At 38.7% G+C, this 23,127-nt stretch overlaps 1 protein-coding gene across 1 annotated transcript in view; it reads left to right on the forward strand.

Annotated features, from left to right (window-relative positions):
• AFF3 (AF4/FMR2 family member 3) overlaps nucleotides 1-23,127 on the forward strand; it is a 658,787-nt gene that overhangs the window by 575,869 nt on the left and 59,791 nt on the right. Inside the window, exon 11 of the mRNA XM_036747397.1 lies at nucleotides 21,173-21,362. Within this exon, the coding sequence (XP_036603292.1) occupies nucleotides 21,173-21,362 (190 nt within the window). The remainder of the gene's footprint in view (nucleotides 1-21,172; nucleotides 21,363-23,127) is intronic.

Consider the following 23,127-nt stretch of genomic DNA (forward strand, 5'->3'; position numbering starts at 1 on the left):
AACTTCTTAGCCATTCTGCTATAGAGTATGTTTGGGCTTGAGTGATCAAACGAGTAGTGAATAAAAAAAAAACACCCGATTATCTATAGGTTCCATTTATCTGTTCTTTTGTCCTAAATGGTGTCAGCAATGAAAATTTACCGTAAAGTGTCACAGAATACGTTCACTGTGAGGCAATCGTTCCAGTTGACAGGACATTGAGGTTTGTCACAGAGGATCAGAAATTTGGCTCCCCTGCTAACTTTGCAGGACTTATCTTCACCTCTTTGATGTAGTCTAGGACTTACTTCTAGAACAATGCAAGGCCCACCTGCAGAATACCTACAAACACCCAAGGTAACAAAGATACTCGGAATGAGCTTCTTTCTGCCTCTCACAGAGCTTCAGAAGCACCACCCCCCCAATACACACACACACACACACACACACGCACACACGCACACACGCACGCACGCACGCACCAGACCACTATTGCTGACCTCTTGCAAACTTCCCAAAGCTTTCCCTGGTCTTTTAAGATCACAGGATCGCACTGCTGGAATGGATATCCAAAGTCACATAGCTCAATATCGTCATTTTACAAATGAAGAAACTAAGGCACAGAGGAGTTAAATGATTTGTCACACAGATAGTAAATCGAGCGAGGATTTGAACTCAGGTTCTCTGACTAGAAATTTGGCACCAGTGCACCACACTATCAATCAATCAAACATTTATTAAACATCTACTATGTACCAGGAAGTATGCTAAGTGCTGAAGACACAAAAAGAGGCAAAAGACAGTCCCTGCCCTCAAAGAGCTTACAGTCTAATGGGGATAGTGGACAACATGTAAATAAATATATACAAAGTGAGCTAAATACAGGATCAATAGGAAATAATTAAGAGAAAGAAAGCACTTGAACTAAGAAGGTTGGGGAAGGTTTCCTATAGAAGGTAGGATTTTAGTTAGGATTTAAAGGAAAACGGGAAGAGGTTGCTGGTTGGAGTGGAGGAGAGAGAGCTTTCCATGCATGGGGGCCAGCCAGAGAAAATTCCCAGAGTTGAGAGATGGGGTGTCTTATTCTTGTTCTCAGAACAGCCAAGAGGCCACTATCACTGGGTCTGAGAGTATGTGCCAGGGAGTAAGGTAGAAGAAGACTGGAAAGGTAGGAGGGGGCTCAGTTATGAAGGACTTTGAATGCCAAACGGAACATTTTGCATTTGCCTCTGGAGGCAGCAGGAATCCACTAGAGTTTATTGAGGAAGGGAATGATATTATCGGACCTGTGTTTTGAGAAAATCACTTTAATGGCTGAATGGAGGATGACTGGAGAGGTGAGAGACTTAAGGCAGACAGCCTATTGCAATAATCAAGGTGTAAGGCGATGAAGGCCTGCTTCAGAGTGGTGGCAGTTTCAGAGGGGAGAAGGGGGTGTATTCAAGAGATATTGCAAAGGCGAAATCCACAGGCCTTGGTAACAGCTTGAATATGGGGACGCAGTGAGAGATAATCCAAGATGACTCCTACATTGCAAGAATGGGGGACTGGGAGAATGGTGATTCTCTCTACAATAAAAGGGAAAGTAGGTGGGAACAAAGGTAACAATGCCATACACAGCATCATGAGCTCCACACAAAATGACCTGGTTTGATAGCTGTGCTCTTCCTGGAACCATCTGCTAAAGTGGACCCTCCAAAGCTCATCTCCATTACAGGACCCAGAGTGCCCTAGCATCCATTGCTAGCAGAATACCACTTACTACAGACGTCAAGGATCTCAACTGAATAAGCTTCAGCAAAACTCTTATCTTCACACCTACGCTGCATCAGGTTTTCAGTATTGTACAAACTTAGGAGCAGCGCCTCCTGCTGAATCACCTGTATAATTTCCCTAAATGTTTTTCTCTAGGATTTCCAAGCTGAAGGAATAAACCCAACTTAATTTATAACAGCTAACAAGATCACAGCTTGATCTACTCTGGCCACAGCTCTGTGTCTCAGAAACTATAATTCGGTTTCTATTAGAAATCCCTTTAGCTCATCTTCCTTGTGTCTTGTATTCCTTGGTGAGATGCAAATTAAACACCACATGCTGCTGATATTCAGAGATGCACTTTATTTGCTTTAAACACAAGAGAGAACTGGATTTTGCTTATTCAGACAGAGATGGTATTGGAGGAGAACTCCCAGGAGTCAGAAATGATCCAAGCTAAGATCTGAGAGCAGCCTCATCTCCATGCTTCCCTCCAACACTCCCTTGGGTGTTTGCTTTGCCCATTTTCAAGACCATTACTGTATTGTGCTTTGTACTAAACCAGCCAGATTCATGGAAAGGGAAAGGGAAAATGTCTATGTGTAAGTACAAGTTAGGACAGTCAAATAAAGTCTGTAAAGAAGCATTTAAAAAAAAGTTTGTTATGGCTGCTCCATACTTGGAATGGCCCATATCACTTAGACATAAACAGCCGGGAGTTAAACTTTACAGGTACAGTTTGGGGAAACACCAGGAATGAGAAAGTATAGTGGGAGAAGACAGGTCCTTACAGCTCTGAAAAATAAGAGAAATTTTACTAGGCAAGATTGTCAAAAATGCTCCTTAAGCCACAAGAAGGGATCGATTATTTGTAGCAGTTACTGGGGGAAGTGTCTTCCTCATAGATTGGGTGGAAATCAGATCTGGGTTCTCTAGTTCCCGTACTACGTGACCTTGAGTGAATTACTTCAGTACCCCATGCCTCAGTTTCCTTCGTTCCTTTGCTATTCCACCTCACTCAGCTGCCATTCCATTTCTCCTCTTCACTTCCAAACTCCTGAAAATGTTGTCTACAACAAACACTACTATTTCCTCACTAGGTGCTTTCTTGAACCCCTTGAATTATGACTTCCAAGTAAAATCTAATATCTTTCGGCTCTTCATAAACTCTGCGTATTATGATGCTACTATATTTTTCCAACGTTCTGGTCCAGTCAAACTTGCCTATTATCAGCCCCCCAAAATGTCTTTTGCTTTCTAACCTTTGTGCATTTGCTCTGACACCCTGTGACAGGGAAATATTTTTTTCTCTTCTTTCCGTGTTGAATTCCTGCCCATCTTTTTAAATACAAAGCCTTCACCGTTACTCCCTCTCCCCCCAACCTCCCATCAGTAACAACCTTTCCCCCCTGGACTTGACAAAACATGTTTTCTATCTTTCTACTACTTACCTTCATCTGTTTTAGATATTAACATATGTATGTGTATATATATATGTGTGTATATATATATGCATATATATATATATATATATATAATATGTGTACTATTCTTCTAGGCTGTAACTTTCATGAGGGCAAGGACTTTGTCATTTGAATTTTTTCTTTTTCCCAGTAAATAGCATAGTATAATGGAATCTGTAAAATAAAATTTAACAACAACAATAATAGTAATTATAAAATACCCATCTTTCCTACTTCCCAGGATTTTATGAGATTAAGTGATATAATGGATTTTAACTTTGAAAAGTTAAAAGTGTTACATACAAAGTAAGGAATCATTATTACTACTAATACTACTATCACTAATAAATAGTTTACTCCAACCTACCCCTTCTAGAAGGTGGGATGTCCCCAGGTGTTACACATTGCACGTGCTTTTAGACTTTTTCAATAAAGAGATCATTTGTGCTGACTTTTTTTTCCCTCACTGAAAAATACTCTTTTCCTGTGGAGAGAAAGGGGGAGGAATGCATAGGATACTATAATAATGTAAAAAAGAAAATATCAATAAATACATATAAAAAATAGATGAAATCCTACTGTATCAAGGGTTACTGAACTCAATAAAGAGCAAAAGTTTAAGGATGGACCATCTAGAGTCTCCTTAAGAATAAATCTAGTCAAGAAGAATTTAGATAAATTCATGAATGATGAAATCACAATGGGAATCATAGATTTAAAGCCAGATAGGACCTTAGAAGTCACCTGATCCAGTTGCTTCTCCCTTTTTTTTATTACAAATGAGTAACCTAAAGCCTAGGAAATTAAGTAACTTACTGGGGGGTGGGGGTAACAGAGGGAAAGAGAAAAAGGATGGAGAAGAGGAAGAAAGGAGGGGGAGGGGGGATTTGAAGCCAAATCCTCCTGAGTCCAACTCTCTATCCAATTACACCATGGAACTTAAAGTACTTTGCAAATTCAAAGTCTACTAGAGCTTCACTATATGGTGTCCCATCATATTATGGAATCTAGTATTGTGGGGGGTCTGTGGTGGATATTCCTAATATATACCTGTTCATGGATTCATAGGACCACTTTGTAGCACGGAATCATAGATCTAGAGCTGGAAGGGACCCCAGAAGCTCTTCTAGTCCAAACCCTTTGTTTTTCAGATAAGGACACTGAAACCCAAGGAGGTTAAGTAAATTGCCCAAGGTTATATTTCTAGTCGATGTCAAAACCAGGACTTGAAGACAGGTGCTCTGACCCTAGAGTCAGTGCTTTTTAAAAAATTATTCTGATAAACTTGCTTCCCTCTGTATCAGGCAGGCTCATGTAGCATTTATTTTTGACATCCCAATATCACTGGGGATCTCTAAGCACCACAAGTCCTTCTTTTGCTACCCCAGAGAGATGATGCATTACTAGGACCTTTCCAGTGTAAAGGCAGTTATCTTAACAGAAGGTAGGTTCTTTTCTGGTCTGAACAAAGGAGCAAACTGTCTTGGCCTTGGTGTAGATCCCATCAGACTAAGAGTTAACCAGCTCAGGTCCTCAGAGAGGAGGCTTCCTGCTCCCATCGGGCAGATGCAAGGTCAATGACAAACACGCCGAGGAAGTCAGAGTTGCTTTATTTTTCTTGTGAGCAGGTCAAATAAAACACTGCTGATGCTCCATTTATCTGGGGCGACAAGCAAACACTTGGCAGCCGTGGAGAGCATACATTGGAATCTGGCACAGCTGTCAGCCTGCTGACTAATCACTTCATCCCCAAGTTAATGCAGCACCAGGTTTCAAGCACCCTTTCATCTTGCAGAGCCAGGCCTGCCACACTCTGACCAAGAAAGCCATTAATACCCGGATTACCTTCACCTTATTTCATTTTTGCAGACCCTCCCAGCGGGAAAGTAGTCATACCAGTGGGTTCATCTAGCTTTTTGTCATTTGGATGCTCCCCTGAGATAGAGACAGACAGAGAGACAAAGGAGACAGACGGAAGCAGAAAAGTGACAGAAGAGAGAGGAGGGTGCAGAGGGAAGAGACAGACAGACAGACAGACTCAAAAGTGTCCTGCTTTGGAGATTCTTTTTGTCTTGTGATTTTTTTTTTGTTTTTTGGCATCACTGAGGGAAACCATGTACCATGCACCTGATACTGGGCACGGAGAACTGGCATGCTTTAGGTTTTGGTCAGCTGTGGGCACATAGAGCTTACACAAGCTACTTAAGCCACTTTCAAGGACAGTGTTAAAATAGAGGTGGAGTCTCTCTATGAACTCCAGTTCCTGGCAGTGATACTTTATTAGCTGTACTGAGCAGAGGTGGCATGCCTAAGCTAATGCACTCTTTTCAGAGAAGCATTATATATTGTGACAGGCCAAACAACCTCCAGGGTTCTCACCCATCATGACTCCCATTTCAGATCTCATCCATTACATGAATGAGGTATGAAAACATTTCTCTGTTTCCCAAAGATATTAATAGACTCATGGGAACAGTTCCATCTCCAGGAAGAGAACAGAGGGATCCAACCCATTTAAAGACCTCAGTTCAGGACTGACAGCAGTGGCAGGGGTTGTTATCTGTTTTGGCTTCTCAAAAATCAAATTCTCAAACTCAATAATGCCTGTTTTGGAAATAGGGATGACAGAAAGACAATTCTTAAAGTAAGCAAAATCAAACACTTGGATGTAAAATAGATGATTGGTGTCTTATTCACTGTGACTGGCAATGAGTTAAGAACCTACCTGAAGAACTATTTTCAGCAAAATCAGAGATTATTTTGGCTGATCCCAGATAGTTGAAGATTTCTTCCTTTGTTGTTTCATTCATGAAAGGTCCATCTTCATGTGCCCCATACAAGATACTATTCAACTAAAATGATACTATTCAAATAAAACTGTCATCTAGATGACACCCAAAGCTCAGAGCAAGAGATTTAGAAATCATTTCTTCTCTCCAAAACCAGTGAAACGGTGTACCCACATCCAGAAAAGGTTAAGAAGTTAGGCTAAGCATGCCACACTGATAGGAGGGGCAGGGGAAAGAAGATTTTACCATCTGTACCTTTAGTAGGTAAGAAGATATGTAGATATATATGTATATATTTTCATATATCTATGTAAATATAACATATTTGTGATATATAAAATTATACTTTGTAATATTTATATATTTTATATGGCATATATTTATGTATACATATATGCATCTATATAAATATTTGTGCTCACACACATGTATAGTTGGAAAGTTCATGAACCCAAGAAGGTTTTAACACAACCGTGAATAAGCCAACTCCCTGAGTCTAAAGAAGCCAGAAATCATGAGTCAAATAGGTACACGAGCTTAAGAATTGACTATTTATTGGCATTCAGTATGTTAGAGTACTGAAACATAGGAAACAACTGAAGCCCCACCAAGTAGAGTTGACCATTGCAAGTGTCTGACAGTGATTAAGCATTTGGAGGTCCAAAGTTGTTTAAAAATGTTTAATTTTCATATAGGATGCTTCCTTCTCGCCCTGTTAAGAGTATGCAAATGCCCAAGTAGATTAAGTAGAATCATTAGATTCTTATGTCTGTAATGGCTAAATTTTCAGATATCCTAGGAGCATGAGATAAAATATGAGCCATGCTTTATCTCTAAGTTTAGAGCTTTCTCTGTTAAAAAAAAAAAATTTCTGCCAGACGTGGCACATTCTATTTTCTCGTGACCTTCCCTTGGGATATGAGGTATTTTCAGGACATTGGGGATCCATGTTGCCCAAGGCTTCCTTAGAGTTTGATTGTCTTTTCCAAATCTGGTTCCACTCTTAGCTCCAGAGTAAATGAAGTACATTCTCATACTTCTTCCCCTTACTGTTGAACTGTTTCCAGTTTACCCCATCTGGGTCTCTAGGCTTCCCTTTTAATTGCTGAAAGATATCAGCTGCCCCACAGGGGTTGATACCCAGGGATAGAAATTGGTCCCCAACAATAATGGAAGTGAATATTAATTTCTAGAAATACCTACTCTTATGGTACAATAGCACTTTTATAATTTTACCTACTTTCATAGGGTTGTTAGTTTTCAAAAAAAAAAGACATTTTTACATTTTTTACACAATGTACTTTTTGCATTACTTTAACATAATTAAGTCCTGGTTTTGTCAGAAGATCCAGTTGATGAACACGATAGCTCTTGGCAGTGCTTTTCTAGGAAACATTAAATGAAATCAAATACTCTGCCTTAATAACAATAACACTTTCCTTCTACCTGGTACATCTTGTATGTGATCTCCTCTCCAGATTCTTTCTTTTTTAAAAAAATTTTTAAATTTATTTTAAACTTAAATACACAATAAGAAAAAAAAATATTGCCATGTATGCAACAGAACATGAGAGGATTCAATATAAAGCAATAAATTTCCACTTCAAGAAAACCTATATAATAAATTCTGTACATTGTTTTCAAAGCTGTCCAGCTTTTCTTTGCTTCCTTGTAGGTTTTCCTTTGTTCTCTGCTGTGTACTTTCTACTTAATTTTTCCCCTCCCTCCTTCCCCCGGAAGACTACAATTAAGTCTCTATCTCTCTCACAATTAAGCCTCTCTTTCTCTTTCTCTCTCTCTCTCTCTCTCTCTCTCTCTCTCTCTCTCTCCATATATATGTATATATATAATATGTATGTATGTATTATGTATGTGTATATACACACATATATACATATAAATGGATAGCTATAAATATACACATAGATACACATATGCAATCATACACATGTATGTAAGGCTGTACTATATCTACTTCCACTTGTTATCTGTTTCTCTGAAAGTGGATAACATCTTCCTCCATAAGTCCAAGTCTTTCCATGTTTTTCCAAATCAACCAGCTCCTCCTCTCCTGCACCACAGCATTATTCCAACCCCATCACATTATCTGAAAGATTGTCTATGAAAGTTTTTTCCCCAATTTTCTGCATTCCTTCCATTCTTGGCTGCATAGGTTTTATTTATACAAGAAAATTTTAATTTAAAATAATCAAAATTATCCATTTTACATTTCAACAATACTAATCCTCTCACCTTATAATATGGTTTAAGGTCTGATACTGATGCTTCCTTTGTATCTTTTTTCCCAAGTTTCTTTGAAGTTACTGCTTTTGTCCTTCCAAATGGACTTTGTTATTATTTTTTCTAACTCAGTAAGATTTTTTTTACTTTAGTATTTTAATTGGAATGGCATTACATAAATAGATTGGTTAGGCAAAATTGTCATTTTTTATTATATTGGCTTTACCTAGCCATGAACAATAAATATCATTTCAATTATTTAGATCAAACTTTATTTGTATAAAAGTGTTTTATATTTATATTTGTATAGTTCCTATGGCTGTTTTGGCAGATACACTCTCAGATATTTTATACTGTCTAGTTATTTTAAATGGTCTAAAATGATATTGAATAATATAGCTGACACATTGTGTAGTTTCTCTATTTTTCTCTTTTGATTAAATCTATTTTAGCTTTAACTTTGTCTGAGAGATCATTATTACTGCCCCTACTTTTTTTTACGTAATAAATTCTACTCCTGACCTTTATTTTATGTTTGTGTGTATCTCTTATTTTTATAGCATTTCCTGAAAGCAATATATTATTGAATTCAAATTTTTAATATGCTATCAGTTTCCATTTTATGGGTAAATTCATCCTATTCACATTCTAATTACTTGTTGTATATTTTCCTCTTTCCTATTTTTCCTCACTATCCTTCTAGCCCTTTTTCCTATCCCTCCCCACTCCTCTGCTTTACTTCTACCTGCTACCTTGCCCTCCTATTCCTTAACCTACGCTCCGCTCCAAAAATCCCTCCCTTTATCCTCTCCCCCTTTTTTCTTTCTGAATTTAGAAGACTTTTATACTTTTCTAGATATAGATATTGCTCCCTCTTTAACCCATTCCCGATGAGAGTAAGGTTTCTGCACTACCTACCCCCCCCCACTAGCTTCTTCTGTATCAGTTTTTTTTTCTTTTTGCCTTGTTTTCTCTCTCTCCCTATACAGTTTTATTTTTTTTAGAATTACCCCATCATACTCAGCTCAGCCCAAGCCTTTTTTTCAAACTACCCAAATAATAGAACTGACAATATTTTCACATATAAGAATTAAACAATTTGATCTTATTGAGTTCCTTATAATTGGTCCTTAATGTATACTCTATATTTCTCCTGGATGTTATATGTCAAATTTTCCCTTAAGTTCTGCTGTTTTTGTCACAAATACCTGAAAGTCTTTCAGCTGATTAAATGTCCATTTTTTTAATTCAAGATCATACTTAACTTTGCTGAGTAAGTTACCCTTGGTGATAACCCCAGCTCTTTTGCTCCATTAAATATAGTATTCCAAGACCTACAGTCCTTCAACATAGTAGCTGCTAGGTCTTGTGTAATCCTCATGGTAGCTCCATGATATTTAAGTTGTTTTTTTTTTCTTGTTGCTTCCAATATTTTCTCCTTAACCTTGGAGCTTTGAAACTTGGCTATGATATTACTCTAAGTTTTCCTCCTGGGACCCCTTTCAAGTGGCAATCAGTGGATTTTTCTCTCTGCTTTGCCTTCTTGTTCTAGAACTTACAGGTAATTTTCCTTGACAATTTCTTGCAGTAATGTATCAAGATTCATTTTTTTTAATTATACTTTTCAGGCAGTCTGACTATTCTTATATTATTTCTCCTTGATCTGTTCTCTAGATCAGTTGCTTTTCTGATGAGATGTTTCACATTCTTTTCTATTTTTTCATTCTTTTGATTTTGTTTTATTATTTCTTTGTGACTCAGAACATCATTAGATTCCTTTTTCCCAGTTCTAGTTTTCAAGGAATTATTTTCTTAAGTCTTTGCCTCTCTACATTCTTTATCTGGTATATTCTCTTCCTACTTTGTCTGGCATTCTAATTATTTTGTCCTCATATCCCTGGTACCTCACACAGTGCCTGGCACCTAGAAATCACTCCTCTAATCAATTAACTCCAGTGGCTTAGAATCAAATATAAAATCCTCTGTTTGTCTTTCAAAGCACTTCATAACTTGATCCCTTCCTACCTTTCCAGTCTTCTTACACTTTACTCTCCCCTACATGTTGTGTTCCAAAGACACTAGCTTCATTGACCTCTATCTCTTGACCCTGGGCATTTTCACTGGCTATGCCCTATGCCTGGAATTCTCTCCCTTCTCATCTCTGTCTCCTTGCTTCCCTGACTTCATTCATATTCCAGTTAAAAATCTGTTCTTCTGAAAAGAACCCTTCCTGATCCTTCTCGCTGCTGATGGCTTCCTTCCAACAATATCTCCAACTTGTCCTTTCTGATATCTTGTTTGTACGTAATTGTTTGTATGCTGCCTCCCCCACAGGACTGTGAGCTCCTTGGAAGCAAGAACGGGCTTTTTTGTGGGGTTTTTTTTTTGTTGTTGTTGTTACCTTTCTTTGTATCTCCAGCACTTAGCACAGTACCTGGCACATAGCAAGATCACAATAAATGCTTATTGTCTTGACTTAATGGAGGCATATTAGACTAAATTTTAAAAGCAAACAAGGTCTGCTAAGTATTAGTTCTATACTTGTAAAGAAAAATGCAAAGACACACACTGAAAGGAAAAGATAAAGGATATATCTGTCCAGCTTCCCGGGAGAAAGGAAAAGCCAACTCATACTAATAAGAAAATGATAAACCAGGCCAAAAGAAGTGTAGATATTTAACCATTTAATAGATCTCAGTTATTATGCCTTTCACAGAAGTTGTGATGATATCTGAGTGAATTGTCCTGGGCCTCAATTTCTTTACCTGCAAAATGGAAACATTGGATTATATGACCTCAAAAGTCCCTTCTACAATTCCCAGCCTTTTCCTAAAATAAACAAAATATATTCTTTTAAATCATTCAGTCTGTATCCAGCTCTGAAAATCCAGAGAGTACTGCCATGTGCTGTCTCCTTTCATGGTCATCCCTAATGAAATCTCCAGCCCTTTCCTCTGGATTTGCCTCCTTAACTCCCACTATTGCACTACATTTTTTGGACGCAGATCTGAAATAGTGCAGTTAGTGACTTGGAATGTTTGATTATTTGCAGCCCTGGCTTCCCTTGGTATTTCCTCGCTGTCATTTCCATCCTGGGACATTTTGGACTAGCATTCCACTCTTTTTTTCCCCCTCTTGTTTGGGCTATGAAGGGATTGGGCTTCATGTCATCATGTATCTGGAATCTTCTTCATATACAGTTTAAGTAAATTTATCCGGACATTTTTAGCAATGCTCACTGAAAATAGCAATCTCTTTCTTGCCAGCATTCTCACAATTCTTAAATTTCAGGCCTTTTTTGGCTTTCTAATTATTTTGTGTATCTCTCAGGCTGTATTAATTTGGTATAGTCCCATAGTGTATCATTGGGATTTTTTACATGTTTTTTTCTTCATCCTTTGGGCAATCCCTTCCAAAGAATCAATATAATTATATCTCAAGGAGGCAGCATAGTAGAACACAGGACTTAAAAGTCATAAGACTTGGGTACCTAGGTGGCACAGGATAGAGCACTAGCCCTTGAGTCAGGAGGACCTGAGTTCAAATCCAGCCTCAGTCACTTGGCGCTTACTAGCTGTGTGACCCTGGGCAAGTCACTTAACCCCAGTTGCCTCACTTCCCACCCACACCCCCCAAAAAAGTCACAAGACCTAGGTTTTGGCCATACCTCCACTACTTGCTTCCTGTGTGACCATGAGCAAGTTACTTCTGCTCAGTGCCTCATCTTCCTCATCTCAAAAAGATTATTCCCGGCCTACCTCCTTCATATGGTTATTAGCCCAATATTTCAATGGTTCCTTGCTATTGCCAAGGTGGATATTCCTTTCACCAATGTAGATGATGACCTGTCTATACCCCATCATTCTGTCTAATCCTTGTTCATGTCTTTCTGCCAAGACTTATGGGGAATTCATCTGATATTCTGGAGACCTTCCTCTGTTGTCTTTTTATTTAACAACTAGAATAGTATGAAAATCAGATAAGAACATGTGAATACTCTATTTTGTATTATAAAACACTATACTAATGCAAACTATATATTGCCAGCCTCTCTTCATGGTTGGTGCATAAGACTTTTTTCAAAGACTCTCTTGACACCAGGGCCCTGGGTAGAATTAGGGAATCTAGGAAAATTTTGGGAGGTACAATGATATTACCTCCTTTTTTTAAGCACACAATTCACAATATAAAGAAGGCAAATTCTATTGAAAGTAAAACAGAACCCTTCTTGAACTCTCTGATGAGCAACTTACTCCCAAAGATTGAGCTAAATCCTAGTCACTTGAAGTACCAAATATGTAGGCTTTTCTCTTGCTTTAGATTGTGGCAGATGACCTTGAATGATGCTTTTAATTGCTCCCAGCAGGGAGTCCTAGGTCTGGTTCATTTACTGAACTACATGGTTTTCTTGGCCCAGGAAAGATCCAAAAAAAAAACTTCATTTGAGGTCTCTGTAGTTTGGTTTGGTTTTTACCAAAGGCAAAAACCCTTAGGGGTTCACCTTGGCTGATGGGAGACAATTATCCCTGCAGTGCAACCCAGCTCAGTAATATAGTCCCAAACCAGAGACTCTCTCTTACCGATGTTATTCCCTTTGGCCACCTTGTTGGCCTCTAGCCATAGAAAAGTTTGATCCCTTATTAGGCTCCACCTTTAGGAGAGTTCCCATCACAAACTCTAGATTCAGATATAGTGACCACAAACCTTGATTCCGTTCTTGATTGAACACTCTCCATTACTTTAGGAGTTTACAAAACCCCAGATTTCTCCCTAATTAGCTTTCTTAAACACCTGGATGGGATTATTCAAATCAATCAAGAACATCAAAAGTTTTACTGGTCCTACCTAAGTATTTCTCCATCTTCTAGCATGTATTTCCTTAGGCAAGCTCTACTCAGTGGGGTAAGGGAAGGGGAAAAGATACTGGTACCCCTACATTTATATTTCTCTTTGGCAGGAGTTCAGTTTTCAGGCTGTTTCCAATTTATCCCTTACTAAAGTCAGGACTTGGGCCACTTTTCAGGTCTGATAATTATGTCTTGTAAAGTATATTTTTCAGTTCTGTAAACTTTTTAAATTTTTACCCGATGGTGAGTATGGTTACAAACAACAACAATCAAAATAAAAAAACATTTTTCCTCTCCTCCATTGCTTTCCCATAGGGAAAAAAGGGAAAGGAAGAGTCTTTCCATTTTACCAGTTATAATCTATATCTCAGTATACCTTCTTATATTGCCCCTAATCCATTATGTCAGGGCTGTCCAACCTTAGGTTATCTTAGGACTGCATTAAAATAAAATAATTATTCGAGGGCTGCACCCAAAATAAAAAATACAGTATGCTAATAGAAAGTGGGGGAATGTGCGTCATCAATATGACAGGCAAAGGCACTAAGCCTGAAAGCAAACACAAAACAACAAAGTGACGACACAACAGTGTAAAGGTAGGTACATACTGACTAGTCTGCATCGTACAGATGGAACACATCCCACAGATGGGTTGAAAATTCCATGCAATATGTTCCGTCCATAATACTGCTTAAAAACACCAAAGAAAATTAACATCAACAAGATTATTTATTAGTGATGGAATTAAAAAATCTAATACGCAGTCCATATAAATTATTATTTTATTTTTTCACTCATGAAAATTAAAACCCACAGGGGGGCTGCATAAAATTGCACTGTGGGCCACGTGCAACCCGTGGGCCGTATTTTGGACAGCCCTGCATTATGTGAATTCAGACTCCTCAATTTAATATTAGCCCAGTAGGAATGGCTGAATCAGCAGATAGAGCTTATGGAAATCTTATAGGATTTAAAGGAATTAATGTATATAAAGTCCTTGGCAAACCTTAAAGCCCTTAGGTGGCCCAGTTGAAATCGAGCACTGAGTTCAAATTTGACCTCAGACATTTACTAGCTGTGTAACCTCATACAAGTCACTTAACCTGTCTACCTTAGTTTCCTGAGCTGTAAAAAAAAAAAGAGGGGGGGATTAATAATAGCACCTACCTCCCAGGGTTGTTGTGAAGATGAAATTAGATATTCATAAAATGCTTTTCAAACTCTAAAACACTACACAAAATGCTAATTATTATTCTTGACCTTGATCTTTGACCTCTGAATTGGACAGTACACAGTTGTAGCTTCAACTCAAATTTCCTTCCACACTCCTTCATAAGGTAAAGAGCACTAGGTTTAGTCCAAAGACCTGAGTTTGAGCACTTACTAAAAAGTTATTAGTTCATTTTTCTCACCTACAAAATGGGAATAATCATATCACGTAGAAGATGTGTGTTCTCGTGTCTCCTCAATAAAGTGAAGCCCTTGTAAGCTTAACCCCTTGTCGATGTTAACACCTTATCAATAAGGTAAACATGAATAAGACCTTTATTCAGACAAGGATGGTATCAATCTGATAAGGCATAAACTTGCCTTTTTCTTTTAACGCTGTATTTGAGGAACACTGATTAAGTCATGGCTAGACATAAACCTGCACTATATAATACTATAATGGGCGTTTGTTAGCCTGAATACTAGCATGAGAACTGAGGCCCTTTTTCTTTTGAAATTTTTTTTCCTGTGGACACCTAAATGTGAGTCAAATTCTGATGTTCCAGGGAAAAACTTTGGTAGGGACATAAACCAAAGAGTAATTTATGAAACTGAACCAAGACTGTGTAAACCCAGAGTTTCCTTTCTAGACTGCAGGTAACATTTGTGGGGCTTGTCCAGGATGTTTTTTTAATTGTCGTTCTAAGACATGGTCTACCAGCATGAATAGCCTTGTGCTAGCAGGCAATAGATTACATCTACATAATTCACAGGGTTTTGCGAAGAAAATATTTTGTAACTTATAAATGTGAGTTTTTAATATTTAAAGAAGAAGACACTAAGCCTAAAGAAATCATATAATACAGTTTGAAAGAACATTAGCCTTGTAGGTAGAAGAATTGACAACATTTTTCTCCTAGCCTCTTTTGGGTGTATCACATCAATCATCAAACATTTGAAAGTACCTGCAGTATGCCCGGCACCATGTTAGATGCTGGAGATAACCTTCCTCTATATGACTGAGTTGCTTGCTTACTTCCATTGGACAGGTAGTAATTTTTTTCCATTAAAATCAGTTCTCAGAGAAGTAGGCAAGATGTCCTTACTAAACTATAGAAAAGCAGGGTTTGGGTTTTATTTTGTTTTTTGAGAGTAAGCACTTTCAGTTGTCATGTTGATTCCTTGACCTGGGAATCAGGTTATACCAAGATAGCCAGAGCAATAATAAATTATTTTGACATCCAGTCGCCCATTAGATTAAGTGCTGGGCCTGGAGTCAGGAAGACCTGAGTTCAAATTTGGCTTCAGACACTTAGCTGTGGGAGCCTGGGTAAGTCCATAACCTCTGTTTGCTTCAGTTTCCTCAACTGTAAAATGTGTACATTAAAGAGTAGCATCTAACTCACAGGGTTGTTGTAAGATAATATTCATAAAAAGCATTTAGCACAGTGCCTGAAACATCGTAGGCACTATATAAATACGTATTTACCTTCCTATCCAGAGAAAGCTTCAGAAAATATCCCAAGGGCAAGCACCATGTGGGGTGAGGAAGAGGCTACAGTACAGGCTTCTATTTAGGCAGAGAGACAGAGGTCCAGGAATGCAGGCCCCTCTAGGTAAAGACCCTAGAATATTGCAAGGCCCTGCTGGGGCAGGTAATACTCAGTGGTCAGAGTGGCCATAGAAGACCTCATCTGGGATATGGTTACTAGGGAGGAATGAAAACATCTGGTAGCTTCCCATATTTCAACTAATTATTCTTGCTAATTAGGTGTAGGTTCCGTTATTTCTAAACTGATAGAGAAATATATGAATGATATCAGCACCATCTAGGTTTCAGTACCCTGATAACAAAACCCCATTCACTCTACCCTGAGTATATCTCAATAGGGGACTAAGATTCCCCATGATTATTATCTTTATGTGTCAGGAAGTTTCCACTTCTTTTGAATTAAAGCATCCCCCCTCTAATGAGGCTTTCACAGTTGCCTGGTGATAGGGCATCAGTGACAAGCTTTTTTAAGTTCATAGCTAAGGTACCAAAATCCCTGAGACTATAGAAAAAATAAGAATACTTTTAGTGCTACCCACCCATCTCTTTTAAGAAGAATCTACACAGTATTTGGATGAATTTTGTTTTGCCAGGGCCCCAGGGGATAAGCTTTTATCATTCTCATTTCCCACCATGTAAATGTAGTTTGGTACTTAAATAACATTGATAAAAAGAAGGAGGGAGAGAGAGGAAAAGAGGGAGAGGGAGGAAGGAGAGAGAGAGAGGTAGAGGGCAAGAAGAATAATGTTGTCAGGGTACTGATATTAGTCAATAAATCAACAAGTGTTTATGGAGTATTCACAGAGCATATAGTCAGAAGGAACTGTAGCTTTCTGTAATACATGTGGAATTCCCACTAGTTTTAGGCACTGTTGGCACATTTTATAGAATACTAAATAGATGAAAAGTCTTGTCTCCAAATAGCTTTCTAACTAAAGTATCAAAATGATCCTTCACTATTTATGCAGGGGTCCAAAATGAGCTAGGCTGCAGGCAGTTCATTTCAAAAGGTGTGACCCCTCTTTCACAGTAGCTTACACTCTAGGGCTACGTTCTTTGAAGATCCATGTTCAGACTGAGCCTGGGCCAGATTCCCAAAAAGACTAGTCTGGCAGCTAAAGAAGGGACATGATGAGCACACAGTTTAGATTAAAATTGGAACTCCCTCAAGCATCAGAGTACTTAGTCAAACAACTCACAAAACCAGTAAAATATTTCTTGAAACCAAAACACAGAAAGCAAACAAACCATCCAAGAGAGAATGTGCGTAAATTGTAGCAGAAGGAATTTAAGCTACATGTAAAGAAGTGTTCCCTGGCGGTCAAGATTGTTGGTTCTGGAAACTCCTTTCCCAGAGATCGGTTAGCAGTTAAAGAGAGACTTTAAATCCTTAAGAGTTATCTTGGTATTGTGGTCTTAGAGGCAGACATTCTGAGTTTGAGACTTGGCTTTGATACTTACCAGCTTTGTAGCTCCAGGCAAGTAGTCATTTAATCTCTATAAGCCTCAGTTTCCTCATCGGCAAAAAGCAGATAGTATTTGTACTACATACCCCGGGGTTGTTGTGAGGAAAGTGCTTATAAACCCTAAAAGTCCTAAATAAATGTGAGCTAGCATTATTTTAGGAAAGTTTAGGAGTAGTTCTGGCTAAAGAAAGATTCCAATATTATGGTCATCAATAAAAATTTTATTGAGAGTCTTCAAGGTTCAGGGCACTATCCTGGGTACTACTCAAGTTCCAAAAAAATGTTACACACCTTTTTAGTTTCATAGGAATTTTGTACCTCTGTGTCAACATGATACTGAAATAATTGATTTTTTAAATAACTCAAAAAAAAGATTGGTCAAACCACTTCTTTGGCATCTTATAGACAAAAGCAATCATCTGACTGATTGAATTTTTTTTAACTTTTAGATTTTTAATTGTTGGCACACATACCCTAAAGGACCCTCTCATGAAGGCTTTTTTGTATCTTCTTGATTCTGTAGCTAGGATTCCCTTGTGACTTGGTGAATTTCTTTCTTTTTATTTGTCACTGTATTAAGACTAAGGTTCCTGTCCTCATCAGCTAACTGGGTCATGCCAGTCACCCTCCAAGACAGCTTCCCTGCTGGACTTGAACCAGCTTAGTTCATGTAATGGTGACAGTGATAAGAGTACTTGGTGTTTCAATAGCACTGCTATCCTCAAGGAGTAATTGCCAGCTTCCCTGAAATAAAGGTAGAGGTGATCCTGATCTTATATCCTGGAGCAACCGAAGCATGTCCCAAAGAAGAAATGACTTGCCCCCATGCTGGGAAAGTCAACGTTCCTGGCTCCACATTCCTCATGGTCTATACCTTTCACCTTAGCCTTGGGCACAGATACATTCTAAATCCCACATTCTATTCAGGTGAACTATAAAAAAAAGATCCCTCAAAATTGTTTGTTCTTTTTTAAATATTTTTTTAAAGCAAGCCAGTTTGTCAAAGTAGATAAACTTCCTAACTTGAGGAATTCATTTTTGGCAACATATATTTCACATTTTAAATTCTGCCCACCTGGCATCAAATGGTGCTATTACTATGAGATAGTGGCAATAAAAGTAAGGAAATATATTGACTGCCTAATGCACATTTTACTGAAAATTTAAAGTACAGTTTTTAAAATCTAGTAAGTCACCCTGGGAGTGGCAGTATCTCACTAAATATACAAAGCATGAATGTACTCTAATAACTAGCACCCCATATGTTCTGTCTTTTTTTTTAACTTAAAGCAGTTTGAACACACTAGTCAGTGATCAAAGCCAATATCCATTATCCAGAACCAATTGAGGTGTTCTTTATTCATCTTGATTTCCCAGTTTTCAGCGACTACATTTCCAAAGTGTGGAAGAGAGACATCCCTCTTCCCTGCATATCCCTTGAAACTGGGAAGCATTTTTTGCCATGTGGCTTTTTCATTTTGGTGGAGACTACCGGCAGAACTCTTAACATGGATTCCAGATGTTCCTGCAGAGTCTAACAATTCTTTTATGACTCCAGCAATAGTAGCCATTTCTATTTAGCTAACAGGGAAGATCGATTTTTAGGTCAGGAGAGAAGAAAGATATATTACAGTCCTTTTATCCTCAAACTTCCCTTATCCTCTGTCTAGAAATTCTGGATTCCTCACTCAACACCAGACACAAATGATGGCCTGGAAATGAAATCATAGCAGCCAGGGAAAAGCATAAATGTACAGATGTTCTCTGATGTTAAAGAAGTTTGTCGGGCAGCAGGTATTGACAGTGACATTCTGGGAAAGAATCAGAACCATGAGGGCTCTCAAACTCTGGTTTCCCTTAACCCTTGTGCTAGACAATTCATTTCTGTTTTCAAATTCTCTATAAGCTGTTTTCTTCCTTTGTCCTTCTTTTGAGAAAAACAAGACTGTTGCTTTAATAACATTCTGACCTGAGATTTATGGATGACTGTTTTTATCTGTTTGGTGGGTCGGTCACTATGGCCCAAGAATCCATTTCTACTAGTCAGCTTTCAGATGATGAGTCTTTCCATACATAGCTAGGCTGGCTGGTAGTGAAGGAGTAGGTTGTACCCTATTCTCTCTGTCTGTATGACCCTATTCAGAGCTTTTCCAATCTATACTTCATTGACATTGCCTTCAGAAGTCCGGAGTCACCTCCATGGTGCATGAAGAGTGGAGCAGGGAACTATGGAAATTATAGGTGTCTGTCCTGGTGAACAATGTCTACTTTAAAAAGCAAGCTAAAAGAGTCCTTTACTTAAAGTAGAGCCAGGAAAACAATACACACACTGACAACAACACTGTAAATGAAAAGAACCACCACCACAAAAGAATCAAAACTGAATGTTACTAAATTATAAAGAAGAAAATTGCCCCCAAAGATGAGATATGAGGATATGCCTTCCCCTGTTTCTGTGTAGAGGTTGGGGTCCATAGGTGTGGAACACTGCATTCAACATCAGACTTTTTTGATTCGTTCATACATTTAAGTGAAATTTTTATCTTCTTCCTCTTTTTCTCTCCCTTTATAAATTCTTTGTTATAAGGGATAGGAAGGACTCTAGGAACAGGGAAGAGAAGAGATTAAAAAGAGAAATCTGGGCAATATGTAGAACCAAAAGCTAACAATAAAAATTATTTTTTAAAAGTTTTTCATTTAATCTAAGATATCATGCACTTTGAACCATAATGTGGATAATTTCCAATTAGCTGGTTATTTATTAACATACAATCCCATACCAGCAACAAGCGACAAGTAAATGGCAAACAGGAATTTTGCTGACCAAATGAATTGGTGTGTTCCAGGAACTATTGTTTTCTCAGTTTTTAAACTAGTTTTCAAACACACACAAACATTCACTTCTTATTCAATTCAATTAATAAAGGACCTTGAAAATGTCAAATATTTTGTGAGTGCTGAGTGGTTTTTTTCGGCAGAAAAAATCTTTGCTTGGGTGTATGCTATTTGAATTTTTATGGTTAATTACCTTTGGAAAGAGTAAATTTTTCCTGTTGTCTTTGAGTACATGATTATGCTCTGGCAAATTTGAGTATGAATGTGAACATCAAGTATGAATTTTAAAATGCTATTCCTGTAAACTGCTGCATTGGGGTTGAATTTTAAAAGTCTAGAAATCTAAAAATGTGCATGCAGTAGGCCTCAGCCCTTCAATAAGGATGCAAAAGAAGCTCACTGTTTGTGATGGGGACCCTGCTTGTGTGGGGACAGCAGCATCAGACTGAGTGTAGGCAGGAAGATGAGAGGAGACAGAGCTATAATATAACATGGGTTGGCCCAAGCTTCCAAGAAAACTCAGGCATAAAGCAGAATAGAGAACATGCCAATTTTTCTAACCACTTTGTTTTTCCTAATCCCTGCAGTCTCTCTGCTTCTCCTTAGCCACAATAATGAAGTAATCAGCAATCATTTCTACACTTTTGGGGGCGCATTTCGAGCACTGTTTTTTCTCTTCCTTTCTTGCTATATCAGACTTTGAAATGCACCTGAAAAGTCATCCCCCATGCATCAGCACAATAGAAATAGGCAATTGGGGGGGGGAGGGGGGGAAAGTTTCTTCCCTACTAAAACTGACACATATGTAACCAGTGCCCGAATATTAGAGGCATCAACTTCCTGGCCCAGTTTTTTTTTTCCAGACGGATTCTACTAACCCTGATTTTTTTTTCTTAAGTCCCAATTCCAAATTGTAGGTATACACATAGCTATGGCTAGAGAGCCTTGACAAAAAGAACAGGGAGCCAGTGATGTTTTTGTGTTTGTTTATGTTGTTCTCTTTTCCTCCTCGGTGGGTTGTCCTCGGGGCTGGCAGCGCGGTGGTTCAGCAGCAGGCCAATAGCAGACCCTCGGGCCTCTCTAGCAAGGGGTCGAGCAGCGGCAGCTCCAGCAGCAGCAGCAGCAGCTCCAGCGACTCGGAAAGCAGCTCCGGCTCCGACTCGGAGAGCGAAAGCAGCTCTAGTGGGAGTGAAGGCAGTAAACCGTCTCACTACTCCAGCCCAGAGGTAAGGTCCCCCCCCAGTCTTCCCACAGCTCCTGGCCCCCTCCCTCTGCTTCGGTTTTCCTCTCTCCTAAGTGTTTCCATAAGGCCAGACCCCTGTCTCCTTCCTCCCCAAGTCCTCCCAGACCCTCCATCCAGGCCTGGTAGCTATCCTAAGCCAAATCCCCTCATTAGGAAGAGAGACTTTATTTATCAGTTAGCCAACTATTGTTTTCAATCACTTTCCCTGCTCTTCCCCCATCCCCACTGCTGTTGTGGGTACGAAAGGGCCTGCATTTGAAGCATGAGGGCTATTGCCCTTCTTTGTCTCTCGGATATCCATCCTGGCTTTCCCTTGTTGCCAGGTATTCAGGGAACCCAGCAGATGAAGGATAACCTATGGATCAAGTCTCACTAGGGGTCAACTGAGGCAATAACTAGATAGAAAAGTTCATGGCCTAATAAGTGTGACCATATATAAATCACAGAGAAAGGGGGTTTATGGATTAGACATGGCTATGGCCTCACCTTTTTGCAGTTCGTCACGGGTTAGAAGGACAGAGAGAGCTATAAATATTAGCAAAAAAAAAATCCCACACTTTCTTAGTCGTGTTTTCTTTGTGAAGATATAAAAAGAAAAATTAGTATCAACCTACAAATAATAATAAAACCTTTTATTGCCATGATGAGTATCTTTGGAGAAGATCTAGGTGTCTCATATAAAGACATTATAAGGCTCCAATAAAAATCATTGCTATTTCTATGTTAAAGCAGAAAGGGAAAAATTAAATAGTAATTCAGAGTGTGAATATTCTTGGGGGAGGGCTGAGAACAAATTTCTAGTCGTGGAACTGAAATAGACTTTGATGTTTAAAGAAGCAATAAAAAGGAACTGTACCTTAGTGTAGAAACATGAAGTTGGTATGAATTACAGTTTCATTTCTAAGATTTTTTTTTGAACTCACAAAGTTACCTACACCACTTTGGGGATCAAATTTCTAAACAGGCCCATGAAATTGGGCCAACAGTTAAAAACGATGTTAATATGGTTGAGGTTCTAACCGCCTACTATGGAATTAATTCATAGAATCATAGATCTTGAGCAGGAGGGGAGCTTAGAGGTCATCTAGTCCAACCCCTGCAATTACATGTGAGGAAACCAAGACTCAGAGATGTTAAGAGACTTGCTTAAGGTCACACAGGTAGTATCGGAACTAGAACTTGAACCCAAGACTTCGGACTCCAAAGTCAATGCTCTTTCTACTGTGCCACCCACCCCCACCCCCAGTCCCAGGTAAGCTTAGTTAAAATGTGTCTGTTTGATGGATCATTTAAAAGTGGCTCTGCATTGAGGGAAAGCACTAGAATCACTGTTTAATTTCTTTCAGGTGTCCCATGGGAGCTGCTCCTGTGGGGATTAGTGGTGTCTTAGGGTAGTACAGGCACTACAATGAGATTTACTAAAGTTGTGGATAATGGAGAAAAAATAAGGATTCCCCTCCACTTAATGCATTCACCTTTTCTTTTCAAAAAGTAAGACTAGTACTGTTTATGCTACCCATAAACACATGCCAAGAAAAGCAAATCTTAGAGGAAAGATCTTTGAAGCAGACACATTATCTGTTGTTACTAATTTCTCTGCTCCTGCTATTAACATTGGATTTTTAGATACTCTCCTCCATAAGGGGCTCCTCAGGCCATTTTCATTGCTTCTGGCTGGCCCCTTCTTTTCCAGCTATCCTCAGCTACTCCTTAGGTGACAAATGTTCCCAAGGGGTTCTTCATTTCTC

The sequence above is a fragment of the Trichosurus vulpecula genome, chromosome 2 (genome assembly GCF_011100635.1).
Source record: "Trichosurus vulpecula isolate mTriVul1 chromosome 2, mTriVul1.pri, whole genome shotgun sequence".
NCBI lineage: Eukaryota > Metazoa > Chordata > Mammalia > Diprotodontia > Phalangeridae > Trichosurus > Trichosurus vulpecula.